Source organism: Sus scrofa, chromosome 1 (assembly GCF_054392235.1).
Source record: "Sus scrofa isolate SSC_HxYL_T2T_F1_AM1 chromosome 1, Sscrofa_HxYL_maternal_Yorkshire_Landrace_v2.0, whole genome shotgun sequence".
Lineage (NCBI taxonomy): Eukaryota > Metazoa > Chordata > Mammalia > Artiodactyla > Suidae > Sus > Sus scrofa.
The window spans coordinates 288,548,589-288,567,588 of record NC_139383.1 but is presented as its reverse complement, the minus strand read 5'-3'; the positions used below and the strand labels follow the sequence as shown (position 1 = coordinate 288,567,588).

The 19,000-nt window shown below is 68.2% G+C and overlaps 2 protein-coding genes across 24 annotated transcripts in view; both read left to right on the top strand.

The window, feature by feature from the left end:
• SEC16A (SEC16 homolog A, endoplasmic reticulum export factor) overlaps positions 1-9,888 on the top strand; it is a 32,125-nt gene extending 22,237 nt beyond the window's left edge. For 6 of the 22 annotated variants that reach the window (XM_085020144.1, XM_021081128.2, XM_021081131.2 and 3 more), the window contains exons 17-30: positions 102-215; positions 359-551; positions 866-1,090; positions 1,542-1,621; positions 2,615-2,764; positions 4,245-4,325; positions 4,474-4,530; positions 4,668-4,779; positions 5,116-5,253; positions 5,496-5,590; positions 6,184-6,258; positions 6,773-6,832; positions 7,537-7,614; positions 8,333-9,888. In XM_085020144.1, the coding sequence (XP_084876270.1) occupies positions 102-215; positions 359-551; positions 866-1,090; positions 1,542-1,621; positions 2,615-2,764; positions 4,245-4,325; positions 4,474-4,530; positions 4,668-4,779; positions 5,116-5,253; positions 5,496-5,590; positions 6,184-6,258; positions 6,773-6,832; positions 7,537-7,614; positions 8,333-8,401 (1,527 nt within the window). In that variant the 3' untranslated portion in view covers positions 8,402-9,888. The remainder of the gene's footprint in view (positions 1-101; positions 216-358; positions 552-865; positions 1,091-1,541; positions 1,622-2,614; positions 2,765-4,244; positions 4,326-4,473; positions 4,531-4,667; positions 4,780-5,115; positions 5,254-5,495; positions 5,591-6,183; positions 6,259-6,772; positions 6,833-7,536; positions 7,615-8,332) is intronic. The other 16 variants (XM_085020211.1, XM_085020199.1, XM_085020205.1 and 13 more) reach the window with 4 other exon arrangements.
• Positions 9,889-10,291: 403 nt separating this feature from the next.
• On the top strand, positions 10,292-18,989 carry INPP5E (inositol polyphosphate-5-phosphatase E). Of its 2 annotated transcripts, none has more exons than XM_021081145.2 (11): positions 10,292-10,342; positions 10,869-11,958; positions 14,170-14,293; positions 15,774-15,871; positions 16,377-16,501; positions 16,598-16,717; positions 16,990-17,097; positions 17,332-17,493; positions 17,575-17,690; positions 17,782-17,918; positions 18,146-18,989. In XM_021081145.2, exons 2-11 carry the CDS (start codon positions 11,108-11,110, stop codon positions 18,276-18,278), a joined length of 1,974 nt encoding a protein of 657 aa, XP_020936804.1. In that variant the 5' UTR covers positions 10,292-10,342; positions 10,869-11,107; the 3' UTR covers positions 18,279-18,989. The 2 variants fall into 2 exon arrangements, with proteins under 2 accessions (XP_020936804.1, XP_020936805.1); XM_021081146.2 differs by having other exon boundaries at positions 10,292-10,567.
• Positions 18,990-19,000: the final 11 nt, after the last annotated feature.

The window sequence follows — 19,000 nt, the reverse complement described above, 5'->3', positions numbered from 1 at the left end:
GTCTGCACCCCCAGCTTGGCTCTGCAGACTCCTTTGCTCTGGAGCAGCAGGTCCTAGAACCTTCCCGTGGGAACAGGCCTTCATCTCTCGTGTGTTTCCAGGTCGCCTCCCAGCTGCGCCTCTTTGACCCTCAGCTGAAAGAGAAGCCAGAGGAGGAGGCGCTGGCGGAACCCGCCTGGCTGGTGCGGCTGCAGCGCTTGGAGAAGCAGGCCAAGGTGCCAGCTGCTTCGCGGTGGGGCTCGACCTGCCCTCGTGCTGGGGCTGGTGGGGGAGGGAGAGGCTCTGGGGCCACCGAGGGGGGCGGGCGGGGCGCAGGGCGGCATCCGGAGGCAGGACGGCTGAGGTGTGTCTTCCGCAGGAGGGCACCGTGGCCTGGAGTCAGGACGGGGCCTTCCCGCAGTGCGGTCCCAGCTCACCCAGCTCCGAGGCGGGGCCCTGCGATGGTCCAGCAGTCGCCCAGCCAGCAGATCTGGGCACTGCCAACCCTCTGCTGGCACCCCCTGTGCCCGGTGCGGAGCACTTAAGCCAGGACGTGCGGCTGATGCCCTCCGGTGAGCCACTCCGGGTCCTGGCCGCTCTCAGGCCGCCCCCTCTCCGGTCCCTCCCGTGCTGCGTCCACTGGGTGTCAACGGCATCAGGGGTCGGGACGGGCCGGGGGTGGGAGGCCTCTCAGACCTGGAGGTGGAGGAGGGCAGGGGAGGCCTCAGTGCGGGCAGAGCCAGCCCCGGCTCAGAGGCTGCTGGGGGGTTGTGTCAGGGCCGCTCCGAGGCCCAGGGCCCCCCCGTCCCTCAGCGAAGGAAGGATGTCCGGCAGAAGCACCGGGCACTCGTGACCTCAGACCTGCTCTTGCTTTGTCTCCATGCAGCTCCGCTGTTGCTCCCCGAGGGCCCGCTGGCTGTCCCCGCCAAGGGGCCAGTGTTCCCGGTGCCGCCTGCCCTGGGCCCTGCTGAGCTGGGGCCTGGCTGCGGGCCCTCGGGCTGTGCACTGGGCTTTCCAGAGCCCCCGGGACCTGACCCTGCAGCTCTGTACCCAGGGCCCGGCCAGCCGCCTGCCGCACCGTCTCTCCAGGAGGCCCGCAGCCAGGACCCAGGTGGGTCCGCCCCGGGGCCGGCCTGAGCGCGGAGCTCTTCGGGTCTGGTGTCTGAGGCGGTGGCTGCGGGAAAAGACCTCGCTGCCTTGAACGTGGGGCACAGGGCGCTAAGCGTACGCCCAGCGTTCGGGACGTGACTTGAAGATGAGTGACCCGGCTTTTTGTGGGGCATGACGTGGGAGTGGGTGCCCAGGGCGTGGCCTTGAGGGGCCAGCCTGCAGCCCTTGAGGACACACAGGAGGCTGTGACCCTGCTCCCGGAAAGCGGCTCCTGACCCCGGGCTGCGCGGCCGACTGTCCGCTCGGCCAGCCTGGTGTTGGCAATGAAACTGTCTTCGCACACTTGGGGGCATCTGAGACGTGCGGGGGTGTGGAGGGCGGGCCGTGTGTGTCTCCGGTGCCGCCCGCTGCTCCGGGGGCCTGGCTCACACGGGTTCTCGCCTCCTCCACAGGAGGGACGCCGCAGGGGGCGCCCGGGAGAAGCGCGTTTCCAGAGCTGGAAGAGGATTCCGGTGGGACGTTCGCTGCCGTGGTACTTGCCCGTGTTTAGAAAGCTTCTTGTTTTCCTGCGCTCCCTCGCAGAAGTACTCAAGTTCTTTGCTCTTGAGTGTGAAGTAGAAAAGCAGTATCTCATTTTTTTGGTCTTTTGGGGGCCACACCCACGGCATCTGGAGGTTCCCAGGGTAGGGGTCGAATCCGAGCTGCAGCCTCCAGCCTCCACCACAGCCACAGCCACGCCAGATCCGAGCCTCGTCGGCGACCTGCACCCCAGCTCGCGGCGACGCCGGACCCTAACGCACTGCGCGAGGCCAGGCATGGAACCTGCGTCCTCACGGGTGCGGGCCAGGTTCGTTTCCGCTGCGCCACGGCGGGAACACCCCGATGTGCTTCCTAAGAGGAAACACGAGTGCTTGGAACACGAAGAGCTCTTGGAAACAGGGCCAAGGCCCGACCGTGTAAAGCTGAGCCCTCGGGACGGAAGCGCTCGCCTGCACTGAGACAGCCGTGTCGGTTTTAGCTTTGCTAGAGCAGAGGCCTTCCACGACTTTTGCCTCTTTTTCTGCAATTAGATTCCCCAAATCGTCAGTGGTTTTCTTGAAATCAAGATTCGTTTTATCAGATGTGTGATCCCTCGGGGTTTGCGGGGAGAGAGGCGCTTGTCTGTGAACCACGTTCTGGAAGCTTCTTACGGATGCCCAGCCGTGGCTGCTGTTAAAGTTCTCACTTGCCCTGACATAGAAGTACTGTTTCTGGGAAAGGAAAGATGAGAGCTGACGTGTGCAGCAAACAGGGCTCCCCCCAGGGGTGAACGTCTTGAACGCCAGTCCTTCTGGTGAAGTGCCCGCGGCCTCGTCTCCCTCCGCTGAGCTGTGCCCGGGCTAAGGCGCCAGGGCCGCACTGCGCTGGGCGACGCTCCTGGGAGGGGACGCTTTCTGCCCCGTCGCCCCGGGGGCGCCGCCCGTGGTGCCTGAAGGGCCCCCGGGAGGTGCCCCAGGTGAGCCTGCCCCATGTTACCTTGGCACAGGGCTCCCCGAGGATGTCGCGGGATTCCGGGGTGTCTCCAGGCTGGGGGAGTGCCAGCGCGGGTGCCCTGCAGCCACCTCCGCCTGTGACCTCCACGCCCGAAGTGAAGAGAGCTGGCCCGGCGGCCAAGGAGCCCAGGGAGCCTAAGAAGGTAGCGCCCCATCCCGCGGGCCAGGGTGCAGCTCCCTCTGCAGCCCTCGTGCCGGAGGCCAGGAGAGGCGAGTCGGTCTGAAGGGAGGGCGGGGCACAGGCACGCCGGTGTCCTGGTGCCCCAGGGTGGCCTCTGCTGGCTTCTGTCCTGAGACGGCACAGGAAGGAGGGTCCTTCTCGTCCCCTTGGTGTGGTGTCGCCTGTCGCGTGCGTGTGCCACCGTCTCACCTACCTTCTCGCGCCACGACGCCCCTTTGTTTTTCCGGTTCGGGGCTGTCAGGAGTGGGGCTCCACGAGCCTGCTGTTCTCTCTTTTGGTGGCACATGCGCCTGTTCCTCCCGGATGTGCCCCAGGCTCCCAGGATCGCCTTGGAGCATCCTGCCAGCCAGTCCTGGTGCTGGTACCGGCTGACCTCCCAGCAGCCGCACGGCAGGCCCACCTGTCCCCGGGAGTCCCGAGCGGCTTGGTGCTGCCTCTTTGTGGGTTGCTTTGTGTCTCCCTGGTGAGCCTGGTGCTGAGCCCCTTCCCCTGCTCGTGCCCCCTCCCTGTCCTCCCGCGTGCGGGCCGCGCCAGCTTGGTCCCGTCTCTGCCGGGAGCTGAGCCGTGGGCAGGTGTTTTTGTGTCACAGACGCACGTTCTGCGACGTGTGGGTGTCATGAACGCCCCTCCTGGGGCGCCCTTCGCTCCAAGGGAGGCCGACGAGGAATGTGGGTTTCATCGCGAGTTCAGGGCAGCAGGCGTTTCTCTGATGGGTGGCGTCTCGGGGAAACGCAAGCTCAGTTCAAGACGAGCAGGGATCGGGGGTGGAACTCGCCCTCCCCCGGGGCAGCTGTGGCGGCGGACGGCCGTCCCAGCACCGTCGCACCGCCGCTGCCGAGGGCTCAGAGACACGGGGTGAGCGCCGCGCAGCCTCTGAGAGAAAAGCCCGAACCCTCAGCCTGTCACCGCTCGGTAGGAGGGTGGCTCCTGCTGCTGTGGGTGTTTAGATACGGAAAGCCCCCACAGCAGATCATGGCTCTGATGGGTTTGGGGGGTGGGTTTGGCCGTCCCGCGGCACGTGGCGTTCCCGCGCCAGGGATCAGATCCGAGCCGCCGTTGTGACCTACACCGCAGCTGGATCGATGTCGGATCCTCAACCCACTGTGCCGGGCTGGGGGTCGAACCCCATCCCGTTGTGCCACAGGGGAACGCCTCTCGTTTCTTTAGTTGTGGTGAAACAGACGTGAAGTGTGCCCTTGTGACTGGGGCCCAGCGCCTGGGTCCGTGGCTCTAGGGTCCCTCACGGGCCGTGCCGCCCGTCTCGGGGGCTCTCACTGGCCCAGCCTGCAGCTCTGCCTGCCCGACACTCCTCGCACCACTGGGTGCCCTGGGTCCCACCCTCTCGGGCTGTCCACGCGTGGAGTCCGACAGGCCTGACCCTTCCGCACCGGGCTCCCTGCTCAGCGCTGTCCTCAAGGCCGCTCCCCCGGTTTTACGTGCAGAGCGGCGAGTCCTGGTTCTCCCGCTGGCTGCCGGTGAAGAAGAGGACGGAGGCGTACTTGCCCGACGACAAAAACAAGTCGGTGAGTCCCGAGGGTGGCGTGTCTGCCGGCCTGTCTGCGTGCGGCGCCGCGGCCGGGACCGCAGCCGAGCCCGTGACCGAGGTGAGCGGGCTTGGACTTGGAGCGGCCGCCTGCTGACCTCCCTTCTCCTTTGTGCCCCCCGTGCCAGATCGTCTGGGATGAGAAGAGGAACCGGTGGGTGGATGTCAACGAGCCGGAGGAGGAGGTGAGCCCGCCGGGCGCACGCCTCTGCCGCCGCCCAGACCTGCCCGGCTGGCCCCGCTCTTCAGAGGCCAGGTCACCCGCGTCCCCGCGGGCTTTGGGTCCGCGGGCAGATTTCTGAAGCGGTCCCTCCCTCTGCAGAAGAAGCCTCCGCCCCCGCCTCCCACGGCGCTTCCCAAGGCTGCGCAGGCCGCCCACACCGCTCCCGGAGGGCCCCCCAGGGCCTCTGTGAACGTGTTCTCTAGAAAAGCAGGTAACGAGGTCCAACCGGGAACTCGGCGCCTTTGGCCAATCTTGTCCCACAGGTACAGCGGCCCAGTGGCCGTAGTGTGCGTGTTTGTCACGTGGCAGAGCAGGTGCCGCTTTGGGGAGGTCAAGCCTAGGGGATGCAGGTACCCAGGGCTCTGAAACGCTCCTGGCAGGCCGCCTGGCGCTAGCGGGTTGCGGGGCGGAGCGGCTTCGAGCTGGCAGAAGGGCACCGCTGATGGGAGGTGGAGCCCCTGACCCGGGCAGAACCTCTCCTGAAAGGAAGACGAGCCGGTGGAGGCAGCGGGAGTGCCAGCCTGACCCACTCCCTCTCCTGTCGCAGCCGGAACCCGAGCGCGCTACGTGGACGTCCTGAACCCCGGGGGGCCCCAGCGGAGCGAGCCGGCCCTGGCTCCCGCCGAGCTCTTCGCTCCTCTCGCCCCGCTCCCGATGCCCGCGCACCTGTTGGGACCAAACCCAGGTAGGGGCCCAGGAGCAGCGTGTCTGGCGGGCCTGGGCCCTGGGCTCGTGCGCACTTGCAGAGAGCCTCTGGTCTCGGGCTTCCCGCAGGCAGCGCGGCCCGGCCGAGGGCCGAGCCCGGGCTTCCCCCTGCTCCTGGGTGGGGGGTGCCCCTCTGCCTCCGGGGACAGCTCTTCTCAGGCCGTTGCCAGGGAGGCCCTGCGCTGGTCAGCACGGCAGCCTCCCGCACTGTCCCCTCCACAGACACAGAGGAGGCGCCGCCTGCAGAGGGGACCAGCAGGGAAGGGCCGTTGCCAGCGGGGGCCCCCGCCACCCCAGAGCCGGCCTCGGAACCCAAGGTGAGCGGGCGGCAGCCGGAGGGAGGCCACGGCACGGGTCTGCCTCCCTCACCCAAGCGTCCGCCCAGCCCTGCGCGCGTGCAGATCCGCGTTCACGTGTGCGCGGAGCGCCGCGCCTCCTCCAGAGCGTCGTCCGGGTACCTGTCCACAGCCGGGGCGCGCCGTGGGGTCACGTTGTCTTGCTGGAAGCAGACGGCGGAGGGAGGTGCTCTGCGTGATCGAGACGTGTTCGTGAAGCGCAGGCGCTCGGAGTCTGGTCTCTGAGGCTGGGGGGACCGGGCTCGGCCCTGGGTCTCCATTAGTGAAAGCTGCTTCCACGTGGGGACACCTTAACCTCCCCGCGCCTCAGGGTCCTGCTCTGTGCGCGGGAGGAGAGCAGCAGGTGCAGGATGCCGCGGGGCCCACAGGAGGCCCTCGGAAGGGACGCGCCTTCTGCTGGGGGCCGCGGGACGCACGGCTGCGCCCCCGACTGCAGAACCCTCTCTCCCCGCGGCCTTGGGGGGGCGCACGGGGGAGCAGGCCATCCACACCCGCGGGAGGCGCCGAGTCCCTGGGCAGCTGCCGGTTGCTGCCTTTCTGATTCTTCCCGGCAGGTGTTAAGCTCTGCAGCTTTGCTCCCGGGCCCGGCACCCCCACCCTCTGGAGCGGACGGTCCCCAGGGAGGAGAGGTAACGGGCGCCCGCGTGAGCCTGTGGCCAGGTCGGGGCTGAGGAAGCCCGCTTTTACTGTCCAGATGGCTTCTTCCTTTAGAACGGAGAATGGGTAGGACAAAGCCGGTCCAGAAGCGTTTTAGAACTCGGCAGGTGCCGTATTCCCTAAGGAAATTCCCGCTGTTTCTGCAGAGCGAGTGGGAGCAGGCAGCGGGGGGTGGGGCGCGCTCCCCGGCTCCCCTGTGGCGTCCGGTTCCGGTCCCGGGTCCCGGGTCGGCATTTCTCAGGTGTCACGAGGCCAGGCTGCTTAGGCTCAGGCCTGACAGGCCTCCCTCCCTCCGCCAGTGGGTGTTTCTTAGTGAAAGCTGCGTTGGCACTGGAGCGCTAAGCTGCCTGTGGCTCTTTCCCAGTCAACTGCGCTGCGTCTCTCGGCCTCGTGAAGCTCTCTGGGATGAAACTGCCGGCCTGGAGCCGTGACGCGCATGTCGGTCTTGACTTGTCTGTGTCTGTGTGTGTTCTTGCTGTTTTGTAGCTTTCGCGCTGTAGCTCCCTGAGCTCGTTATCACGAGAAGTAAGCCAGCATCTTAACCAGGTACCTGTGGCTGGCCGTGAGCGCTGGCCGTGGCCTTGCGCTGGTTGTCTGTCCTTCCTTTGAGACCGCTGTGCTGGCTGGTCACCGTGCACGTGTCGCTGCCTGCCTCTCACCCGCCCCTCGCACCCGGGCAGCGGTGCTCCTCCCCTGGGTGCCCTCCGAGGCTGGCGTTCCAGCCAGACCCACTGATGGTCGCTGGGAATGACGCGACTTGGGCGCGGCGAGGGTTTCTGTTGGCTGATCCAGCACGAGAAGGTTGGCTCTAGGCCGGGCAGCGTGGCAGTGGCCGCTGCCCCGCGGTCGGCTGGGTGGGAAACAAAGGAGCATCCAGGCTTCTCCGTGTGCCGGGGACTAGGCTTTGCTCGTGGGCTCGGCAGAAGGGCCTCCCGGGGCCTTCTGTTTGCCAGGTAGGACTTAGACGCGGGCCCTGGTGGAGCCGTGCGGTGAGCTCCCTGCTAGCTGACTGCTCAGACGGGCGCTGCCTGCGGGTCCTGGTCCCCGCGTGGCCTGCGTGCTGCTTTGGTTCTTCCTTTTCGTGTGAGCCGTTGAGTGACTAAGCCCCGTGTTGCACCGAGTACCTCCCCCCGCTTCTGTGGCGTCTGTTAAAGTGTTTGAGATCCCCGTTCAGACGGAGGGTCTGTATCTGCCAGCGAGACGGCAGCTCTGTGTGCGCCTGTCGCTGAGAAAGCTCTCCCTGCCCCCAGGCTCCCGGTGACCTCGCCCCTGCAGGGGGCCCCCCCGGGGCAGCAGTGCCCTTCTACAACCCGGCTCAGTTCGCCCACGTAAGTGCCCTTGCTCTCCGCCTGCAGGAGGCCTTTCCCGTGCCCCCTTCCTGCTGGCTCCGGCCCGCCGGTCCCTGCTGACGTGGCCTGGGGCGGTCTGGCTCCCTCCCCGGGCTGGCCTTGCCATCCGCCTCCTGGTCGCTCCTGCCCTTCGCCAGGGAAGGTCCTGCATGGCTCCGTCTCGCCCCGGCTCCTGCCTGTAGAGCACTGGCTGGCAGCCCCCGGGCAGATCACGGCTTGCAGAGCAGGGAAAGCTCCCCTGGGCCCCGGCCAGTCCCGAGGAGACCCTGCCCCCCTCCCTGCCTGGTGTGGCCTGGCCGCCTCCCTCTCGGCCAGGGGCTTCGCGGCCAGGCGGGGCTGGTCCTACCCCAGCGCGCCCGCCCGTCAGCGTCCCTCAGTTGCCACCTGCCGTTCCTCTCACGTCATTGGAGTTGATGTCTTTACAGAAACCTTCGACTTTCAGCTCAGGGTTCTCGAGGGAGGGCAAACGTGGGTGCTGCGTCTGCTGCCTGTCCCTCCAGCAGGCCAGGTCACGGTCCTTCTGGTCACCTGCCTGACACGGCTGCGGGGAGGGCCAGGGTCTGCTGCTGGCGGCCAGTTAGCACGGGCCCGCAGACACCAAGCAAGATCCACCCTGTGTCCTGGCTTGTCCCCTAGACCCGCTGACCCTCGCTGAGGGCACAGGTGTGCTGAGGTTGGTCCTGCCCTGTCGTTTCAGGCCTCGGCCGCCTCGGGAAGTTCACGGACCGGGAGGATTAGCCAGAGGAAGTACCCGGCACTGAGCTAGGCCCGTCGCTGCTCTGGACTGGCATCCGGAGCCCTGAGGGGGTGACGGCCCACCAGGAGCTCAGGCCGATGGCCTGCGACCTCCCGTCTGCCCCCACTGGACGTGGCCGGCAGTCAGAAATCCCCTCGTGTCTCTTCCCCGCCGGTCTCTGTGAAGACGGGCAGCGCGCCTTCCTCAGCTTGAAGATGCTGGATGAAGAGGGACTCTGGCGTGGGGTCTTTGACCTAAAGGAGTGACACGAGGCCCCAGCCCCTTGGTCGCCTGAAGGTGTTACCACCAGGGACGCCGGAGGCCTCTTGGCCGCGGGGGGCTCTGCTGTTCGGTAACTAAGGCACCTCTCACGACCTAACAGCGAGTTAGTGCCAGGCAACCCCAGGGGCCTTGAAGGGGTTGGAAGGAAACGGTGAAGCTTCGACTCAAGAGAAAGGCAGATGCCCGCTTGGCGCCCAGAGGCGGTTTGCTCCCTGCCTCACCACTCTTGAGCCTGGAAGCCGCTGTGGGTTAACTCAGCAACAGTTCCGTTGGGTTTTGAGAGAGGCCCTGGCTACCGAAGCCCTTGTCTCCTGTGGCAAAGCCGTGTCCAGCTCTGCCTAGTCTCGTGAGGGCTCCCGCACCCGGAGGACGGGGCCTGCCGTCCAAGGCGGTGGTGCCAGTGCGGAAGAGGGCCCCGGAGTCTTGACCCACACTGACCCGTCAGCCGACGGCACAGCCGTGGCGTGTGGGTTGGGTTGGCCTTCCGAGTAGTGAGCTGCGGGTCGACCCGCTCTCTGCAGACGGGCCCTGCCGAGTTTCCTCCGGGCTGGTTTCCGCAGTACCAGCCAGTGGGCTTCCTCCCGCCCGGGTACCTCGCCGAAGGAGTGGGCAACAGCGCCAAGAAAGCGGCTAAAAGGACCTCTCTTCGGAACCTCTGGCATCTGGTGTCTCTGCCCTTCGTTCTTCGCACACTGAGACCTTCCGTGGCTGACGTGCCGGCTCAGCCCCGTGAAACCGCGAGGAAGACTCCCAGGGACTCCACGCTTCCCGGCTTCACCGACTGTTCTCAAGACTCTTCACATTCACATTAAGCCTAAAGGGACTGAGAAGGATTTACGTATTTATACGAATCATTAGGAAGTAGTCTCTCGACCGCGGGGGATGCAGCTGGTCGGTATTTTAATCCACGTGGGCTCCTGTGCACCTGGGGTCTGCACAAGCCCTTCGGGTTCGCTTGATCCCGAGGAAAGACCCACAACGGTTTCCAGAATGTTTCACGGGGTGTCCCCTTGGGAGAGGCCGACCTGTAGACGGGCCGTCGGGAGTCGCAGTCTCCTGTCCGCTGCGATTCCTGGGACCCGAGACCCGCCTGGCGCTGTTGGCTTCCTGGGCAGCCCACCCATTGTTCTCCGTGTTGACTGCCAGCGACTTTTGATTCAAGACGCTTCCTCCTAGGCGGGAGCTGCTATTTTTCCTAAATGCAAATTGTTAAATAAAATATTTTGCGCTCTCAAGCCCTTTCACCTGTGTCGCTTTGTTTACTGGAAATCCAAGGGCCTCCCGAACCCAGGTCACCGTTAGGGGCGCCCGGGCCTCCCCTGCACTTGGATCAGCTGGCGGAGAAGGGGTGTCTCTCCCATGGGTGGTGGGCGGGCTGGACGCCAAGACCCATCTTGACGGCAGTGGGACGTGGGGAACCACAGTCCCACCTGTTGCAAAGGTCCCCACCCTGCGCCTCGTCCGGAGACCGGCGAGACCTGCGGGGCGGGGGCGGGGCCCGCGGAGGGAAGGCGGCGCAGCTGCCCCCGGTGCCCGCCGGGGGCGCTCTCGGTCCTCGGGTGGCGCGGCTGGGTCCTCCGGCCGCCAGGGGCCGCTGCGGGCGCCGGAGTCCGGGCCGCCCTGCCCGCCGGTTGCCGGGGAGCGGCCGCCGAGGCCCGCGGGGCCGGGGAACCGGCGGCGCGCGGAGAGGTGGGGGCGCGGGGCGCGGTGACTCGGGGGCGCGAGGGCGGGCGCGGGGCTCGCGCGCGCCCACCCCCCGGCGGACCCGCGACGGTCGTTGCCCTGGGGCGCGCCGCCGGCCGGGCTGACTGCGGGTCCTGCGGCGGGGGCCTTGGCAGCAGGGGCCGCAGAGCTGCTGGTGTCGCCCGCTCTCGGGCGGGGTCTGCGGGCCGAGCGATGGTGGCGGGCGCGCAGGTGGGCGAGGCCGGGGCGGCAGGGACCCCGGGCAGGCGGCGCCCACGCCCCGGAGCGGGAATTCGTGGCCGGCACCCCGCGAGGGCAGCAGCCCCGGGGGCAGGAGGGTGGCTTCCCGCCGTCCTCGGACGCTCGGCGGTCGCCCCTCCTAGGAGGAGGAGGCAGGCCTGAATGCCTCGGTGTTTGTCCCTGCCACTCTCGCCGACCTGCCGACTCTGTCACCCTGCACCAGGGGCTCTTAGGAACGTTGAATGGCTGCAGGGCCAGGGCGGGGAAGGCTAATAGCACCGTTTTCCCTTAGGTACTTGAGGGGACTCCGGACGGGCAGGGCTCCCAGCCATGCAGCCACTGGCCCTGCTCACGCTGGGTCCCCTCGGGCCTGAAGGGGAGCCGCGGCCATTTCTCCCCTCTGGGCCTCGCCGGCCCCGGCTGACCATGCATCCCTGACACCAGACGTCTGGACGTCGCCAGCAGCCCAGGAGGAACCATCTCCGGGGGGCGTCTGGGCTGCCGCCGTCCACGAGGGCTGGTCCCTGGACTATGCCGTCCAAGTGGGCGAGCCGGGGGCACTCAGAGGTCGCCCCCCAGCAGCCCATCACCGCCCAGGAGCCTGAAGGCAGAATGCTCAAGGGGCAGCTTCCAAACACGGATGAAGAGCTTGCCCCCCGCCCGGGGTCCCCGGCCCCGCCCACTGCCCCCCGTCTGGGGCCCGAGAAGAGCCCAGTGCTCCCTCTGGACACTGCGGCCCCAGTCAGCAGTAAGGAGGACGACCCGCAGGCCAAGGCAAGACCCTTCACCCCGAAGCCGCCTACCAGGCCCAGGCTGGAGCGAGCGCTGTCCCTGGACGAGAAGAGCTGGAGGAAGAGGCGTTTCCGAACCAGCCGGGAGGACCTGGCCGCGCGGAACGGGGCCAGCCCCTCCGGGGGCTCCCTGCCGGACAAGGCCCCCGAGACCCCCGCCCACGGCGGCTCCCCGCCCTGCCTGAGCACCTCCCTGCAGGAAATCCCCACAGCCCGCGGGGCCCTGGGCGGCGGAGGCCCCTCCACCTGGGGGAGCTGCCTCTCCGGGATGATCAGCACTTCCCTGGACCTCCTGCACCGCGACGGGGCCGCGGCCAGGAGCAGCCCCCGGCTGGCCAGTGTGCTTCCCGCACGCCCGCTGCCCGCCATGGACCACAGCGTCGCCTCCGAGTCCCTGCGGACGGCGCACAAGGTGGACGCGGACCACGCCGACTACAAGCTCCGCCTGCAGGCCAGGCTGTTCCGGGCCCACAGCAGCCTGGGCCCCGGCCGGCCCCCCAGCCCCCTGGCCTGTGACGACGGCTCCCTCCACTCGGCCAGGTCCACCTTCAGCCTCCTGGCACCCATCCGCGCCCAGGACGTCCGCAGCAGGTAGGCGGCCCCCGTGGCCTCGGCGTCAGCCTTCACGAGCTCCGTGAGCACCCAGGAAGGTGCCCCAGCAGGCCCCTCCGCCGAGCCCCGCGTCCAGCCCCTCCCCAGCTTTTCCGTGGCTCAGCCCCGCGGGCTCCTGTTCAACAGAGTTCAGGGCCTCAGGCCCCCTCTGCGCCCCGTGCTGGCTCGCGTTCCTTCCTGTTTCGTCACCGGCTGGGACAGGTGGGCCCAGCGCTCCAAGAGGGCTGGTGGGGCCGCACTCAGCCAGGAGCTGTGCCCTGGGCCCTCCTCCAGGCCGGAGAGCTGGACCGGGCGGAGGGCCCTTGGTGACTGCGGCCCCGCTGCCCCTGGGCTCTGCAGGGCCCACCCCGCAGGAGAGGCTGTCTCTGCTCTCGGGAGCACCCTGCGATTTCTCAGCGTTCCAGGGCCCAGTTGGCACCCACCCCTGCGGGCCGGGGGGGCCTGCGTCTCGGAGGACGCCAGGCTCGGGGTCTTACAGGGCTTTCGCAGTGTATCCGTGTTGACTTTATAGCTGGGAGAGCGTGGAGGCCGCCCCTCTGCTGGGCTCCCGAGAGCCCGAGTCCTGGGGATTCGCCAGGACGCGGTGGCGGGTGGCCTCAGATGCTTCTGATCCCACCCGCCCAATCCCACCTCCTCCCCTCCCAACCCGCGCCCCCGGGAGCTGGGTCCTGGGGCCGCCGGAGGTGCCCTCGCTCCGCCTGGCCCGGCCGCTGATGGGGTTCGCGCCGTTCCCGTTCCCGTGGCGCCTCGCACAGGCCAGGCCAACCCAGAGGGCAGAGTTTGGGAGCGGAGGAAGGTTTATGGGGGGCCATGCAAGGAGCCGGGTGGCTTGTGCCCCCCACATTCCGACCTCCCCAAACCAAAGTGGTAGAACATTTAAAAAGCCCAGTGAGGGAGGGGTGCGGCCAGCGAGCGGTCAGCTCGGGCTCAGCTCTAAAAGCCAGGCGGATGGTCCCTCTCCAGCCCTGGACCGAGGGCCTCTGTCCCCCACGCTTCTCGGGACCAGTGACCCTCCCCGGGGAGGCAGGTCTGTCGTGGAGCCAAGCAGGCACAGGGGACCAGGCAGGCAAACCCGGTGTGGCCGCCGCCTGGCTCCCTACCCCTGATCCGTCCCCCTGAGCACGCTGCTGGGAGCGGGGTCCCGAAGGGCCTCCCGGAGGAGCGCGGCCGACACCGCAGTCGAGAAGCGGCGGAGGCCCCCGCGGGCGAACACACTGCCGGAGGCGAGGCCACCCCGCCGCCGCCGCCTCCCCAGCCAGCTCCGTGCTCCCCGGGCGGGCGGGCAGCTGCGCCCCGTCCCCTTGCCAAGGGCTGCCCTCGGGCTGCTGGGGGGCAGCGGCCAGGGCGGCGCCCGGTTCCGTGCAGCCCGCCGCCAGAGAGCGGGCTTCATGTGGCGCAAACCAGGGCAGTCCTGGGAAGGTTTTATGACACGTGAGCGTGACAGGGAGCTCAGGTCTCAGTGTCCCCAAACCAACCCTGGCCGTCGGCACACGGCCATCGGCAGATGAGTGGTGACGGGCTGACGGCCAAGCTGCTTCTGGAGGGAGCAGCTCAGGGGCAGCGCTCTGGGCGGGGGGGTTCGGAGCCGGGACTTTGCTGCCCCTGTTAGGGCGTCTGCACCTCCGGCGGGGCAGTTCCCAGACCACGGATCGAACCTGCGCCACAGCCGTGACAGCGCCGGGTCCTGAGCCAGCAGGGACCTTGGCAGCGGACACTGGTGAACCTTTAGTCTGCGTTCTTCTGTGAACACCTTCGAGCGGATTGAACCAGCGGGCGCCATCCGCTCGGGAGTCACGAGAGCGTTTGTGCTCTCGGGGCCGGACTGCGAGGCGGAGGCCAGGGTCCCCGGAAAGGGCCCCGTCCCCTCCGGGTCTGCTTACCGTCCAGAAGCCCGCCTCCAGCTCTGCGGCCCTTTCAGGGCGTTGCCTTCACAGGTTCGGCAGAAACCCAAAACGCCCTCCAGGACGGTGCTGGACAGCCGTCGGAGGTGCTGGTGTTTGTAGAGCCGCAAAGCCGGCGCTTTCTCCAGAGAGCGGGGACCGCGGCGCTGGGCTCTGTGGTGACCGACAGGGTCCTTGGGAGCTCCCAGCTCTGGGGGGCGGCTCCCGAAGCCCAGGAGGTGGTCCTGCACCTGGCCCCCGCCCGTGCCTCTCCTCGGACCCCCCGTTCCGACGGTCCCTGTCTCCGCAGGAGCTACCTGGAGGGGAGCCTCCTGGCCAGCGGGGCCCTGATGGGGGCGGACGAGCTGGCCCGGTACTTCCCAGACCGGACCGTGGCGCTCTTCGTGGCCACGTGGAACATGCAGGGCCAGAAGGTGAGCAGCCGCCCCGTCCCCCGGCCGCCTCGGGAATCTCTGCCCGGTTCTCTGCTAGGGTCTCCGGGCTCCCGCCTCACCCCCAGAGGAGCCTCCTGCCTAGAGCCCACCCTCCCCCGGCCGGCGGCCGGCACTGGGGCTGCTTGGTGCACGTACCCTGCATCTTTGCACACACGCTACCTTTTACATGTGTGCTGTACCCTTTTGCACACACACCGTATCTTTTCACACACACGCTGTCTCTGCACACACAGTTTCTTTTACACGTGCACTGTATCTTTGCGCACACGCTGTCTTTTCACACATACACTGTCTTTTTGCACTACATTGTATCTTTTCGCACACACACTGTCTTTGCACACACACCATACCTTCCGAGGTTTAGATTCCCAGCTCATTTGGGAGAAGGGGGCAGAGACGTCTCTGGAGGCCTCGCCCCTCCACGCACAGCCTCCTGCTGGTGGGCCCCATCGCAGGACCTGGCTGTTACAGTCGCCCTGGGCCACCTCTGTGTGTGTCTGTTGGGGCCTGGCAAATGTGGGGACTCCTGTCCACTGCTGGGCAGCACAGGCTGGCGTCTGCACCACCGTCCATGTCTGTTTCCTGTCGTGTGTCCCACGCAGTCAGGGGCTCCATTCTCCGTCCCTCCACACCCTCTGGGGTCCTGCCTGTGAGCTGGGCCGCTCGGGGCTCAGGGGGTCTTTGATGATGGACCGAAGGCAGCCAGGCTGGGGGTTGTCGAGCTGATTTCTGGGGAAGCCCGTTGGATGCTGTGGGCGTCTCTCTGGGGTTCTCTGTCCCCTGCCAGGGGCATGCTCTGACTCTGAGGCCGGATGTAGGCTTCTAGACCGGGGGTGGCCCTAACGCCCCCTCCCCTGGAGGAAGGAAGTGATTGTCGCTGCCAGTGGGGGTCTTGGGCACTTCCTGAGTGCCCTCTGGGGGGGTGTTGACTGTGGGAGAATCAAAGTGGCTGCTTCCCAGGCTGACAACGGGTGACAGGTCAGGGGACAAAACAGGGCAGGCAGCGTCAGGACCAGGACCCCACACAACAGTGACCTGAGCAAGACGGACGTGAAGGCAGATGCCCAGGCTGGTGGCTCTGCTGTCCTCTGGGAGACACCCTGGGCCCAGATGGGCAGAGCAGGCAGCAGGTGGTAGTTGTGGAGTAAAGGGCGCCCACTTCCGGCCCAGGGCTGCCGCGGGAGCAGGCCAGGCTCAGGCCAGAGGCAGCTGGTGGGCCCCTGGCGGGGGAGGGGGCCGGTGGGGGAGGAGGGGGTGCAGCGTGGGGGAGGGGCATGGGGGAAGGAGGGGCCCAGACCTGGTGGTGACAGACTGGGAGGTGGAGGGGGTGGCCTGCCCAGGCCGGGGGCTCCCTCTGTGGCCTCAGTCCCCCCCGCCTCAGGAGATGGCGTGGGTCCCCAGGCAGCAGGAGCCCCGTTCTGGGCCTCTTGGGGACCTGCCAGGCGCTGCTCTTCCACAGGAGCTGCCCCCGAACCTGGACGAGCTCCTGCTGCCGGCCGAGGCCGACTACGCCCAGGACCTGTACGTCGTGGGAGTCCAGGAGGGCTGCTCCGACAGGTAGGGCCTCCCGCCCCGGCCCTGCTGGCGTCTCCCGCTCGCCAGTCCACCTAGGGAACAGCGGCACTAGGTGGGCCTCTGGGGCCAAAGCTGCTGCGGCCCAAGGCCCCTGCGTGGGGGGACACGGGCCGCGGCCAAGCGTGGGCTGAACCAGGAACCGCTTTCTGCTCGAACTGGCCACGAGGTTTAACGTGATGGGCTTGACCCTCCTGTAAGTAGGCAGCCGCCCTAAGTGACAGGGAGGGTGGCGCAACCCCCCTCCTGGGTCCGCAGTGGCCTGGGAGTGTTGGCCCGTCACCCAGTGAGGGCAGCAGGGGCCGGTGAGGAGCCCCCTTCGCCAGGGTGGGAGCCACCCGCCCACCGCAGCTTGGGAGGCCCCGGGAGAACCGGGCCGCGTGTGGCCGGAGACGCCCAAGGAGGCGGTGCTCGCAGGGGGGCCCCCGTGCTCCGCACCGGACGGCACGCGGGGTCTCTGGGCCCGGGTCCGACGGCGTCCTCCCCGCAGGCGGGAGTGGGAGACGCGCCTGCAGGAGACGCTGGGCCCGCACTACGTCATGCTGCACTCGGCGGCGCACGGCGCGCTCTACCTGTCGGTGCTCATCCGCAGGGACCTCATCTGGTTCTGCTCAGGTGGGCGCCTCCCCGGGGGCGGGGGGGGGGGCGGGCCCGGGGCGGGGGGCGGGGCTCGGCCCGTCCCGCCCACTCAGCGCCGCCCTCCCCGCGCAGAGGTGGAGAGCGCCACGGTGACCACGCGCATCGTGTCGCAAATCAAGACCAAGGGGGCCCTGGGCGTGAGCTTCACCTTCTTCGGCACCTCTTTCCTCTTCATCACGTCCCACTTCACCTGTGAGTCCCGCGCGGGGGCCCCAGCCCCGGCCTGCCCCTCGCACCTCTCCCCCGACGGCGGCCTCCCCCCAGGCGGTGGCCTGAGCGCGGAAGGCAGGTCTGCCTGGAGGAGGAGGCCTGGGCGCCCGCTCAGCACGCTCCCAGCGGGGCGACCCTGGCGTGGACGGAGGGGCTCGAGCATGCTGGGGGGGTGGGGGGGCTTTGCCCGACGCTGAGTTCCTGGGCTCGGAATCCTGCCTCTGGAGCGGCCCCCACCCGCACTGTCCTTGCAGCCGGGGACGGGAAGGTGGGCGAGAGGCTGACGGACTACAGCAAGACCATCCAGGGCCTTGCCCTGCCCAGGACCGTGCCGGACACCAGCCCCTACCGCTCGGACGCAGGTGAGCGGCGGCCTGGAGCCCCTCGGGGGCTTCGCCTGCCTTGGCTCTGGGAAGTCGCTCGGTGATGGAAGCAAGGCCTGGCGCCTGCCCCCACCCCGTTGTCACAAGCTGGGGTCACGGGCCCCAGGGCCCCTCGCCCCGCCCGGCCGTGGTGGGGGGGACGCAGCCGCTGCTGCAGAGGCTGGCAGCACGGGTGGGGGGTGCTGGGCTCACACACGTGTCCGCGTGCCCCAGCGGACGTCACCACCCGCTTCGACGGGGTGTTCTGGTTCGGAGACTTCAACTTCCGCCTGAGCGGCGGGCGGGCGGCCGTGGAGGCCATGCTGAAGCGGGAGGCGGGCGCCAGCGTGCAGGCCCTGCTGCAGCACGACCAGCTCGCCAGGGAGATGAGCAGAGGTGAGGCCGGGAGGAGGGCGGCCCCCCGGGGGTCGGGGCGCCCGGCGGCGCTCTGAGGCGCGGCGGCTCTGCCTGTCCCAGGGTCCGTCTTCAAGGGCTTCCAGGAGCCGGACATCCACTTCCTGCCGTCGTACAAGTTCGACGTCGGCAAGGACTCGTACGACACCACCTCCAAGCAGAGGGTCCCGTCCTACACGGTGAGGCCTCCGCGGGAGGGCTGCGCCGCTGGGGAGCAGCCGAGGCCAAGGCCGCCCGGTCACGCCCTGCCCGTGGACCCCCTTCCTGCAGGACCGCGTCCTGTACAGAAGCCGCCACAGGGACGACATCTGTCCGCTCAAGTACTCCTGCTGCCCGGGCATCAGGACGTCAGACCACCGCCCCGTGTACGGCCTGTTCCGGGTGAAAGTGAGGCCGGGCAGAGACAAGTCAGTACCCGCCTCGCGCCCTCACCCCCGGGCCCCGGGCCCTGGGCGGGGGTGGCGGCCTGGGAGCGGGGCCTGACCCCCCGAGGCGCAGGGTTCCGACGGCCCCACGCAGAGACGGCAGCCCTCGGTCGCCAGGCGAGGGACACGCCAGCCCACCAGTGCCCCGGAGCAGCCAGGGGGCGGAGGGGTTACCCTGGAGCCCACGTGCCGCCGCCCTCCCCCCGCAGCATCCCGCTGGCCGCCGGCAAGTTCGACCGGGAGCTCTACCTGCTGGGGATCAAGAGGCGGATTTCCAAGGAGACCCAGAGACAGCAGGCGCTGAAGAGCCAGCACGCCAGCGCCATCTGCACCGTCTCCTGAGGGAGCTGCGTGGGGACTTGTCGCCGCCGGCGGAGGGGCCTGGGAGACGGCGGGGCTGCCCTCCGGGCGTCCGGCTCTGGGGTGCTGACCACCTGCTGCTGCTGGCCGGCCCGCTCCCCACGGAGCTTCCCTCTCAGGGCGGACCGGGCCAGCGACCCCGGCCTCGAGCTGCTCCCGGGCTCCAAAGCCGGCGGAGGGACCTGCGCTCCTGCCCACCGGCCTGCCAGGCGCCCTGGCCGCCTTTACTGTTTCGCCCAGCCCTGCGGCCTCCCAGCAGCCCCGCCAACCCGCCTGAGCACAGGCGCTCCGGCCGGGGTCAGGTGCTGGGACCAAACGAACGGAGGCCGGGACCAGGAGGGGCTGGCGGTTCGAGGCCCCCAACCACCCGCGCCTGGCCTTGGTGGCTTCAGACCATGGCTCAGTAACACCAGGGACGGGGCGTTAGTGTGAGCGCCTCTGGTCTGAGAGTCCACTGGAAGCGGGGCACCACCGGGCGGCCCAGGCCGGCCCTTCACCCTGGAGTTCTTTTTCCTAAAGGGCTCAGAGCCCGGTATCGCTTTGTCTTACCCCACCTCTTGAAAAACACAAAACAAACCAAAAAAAAAAACGGCTTTCATTGGGGGAAGATCTAGGGGCATTCGATCCAGTCTCTTAAATTATTTATTTTTCCATATTTATATTTTTAAATAAATGCATCTATTGAATCTTAAACACGTTCTGGC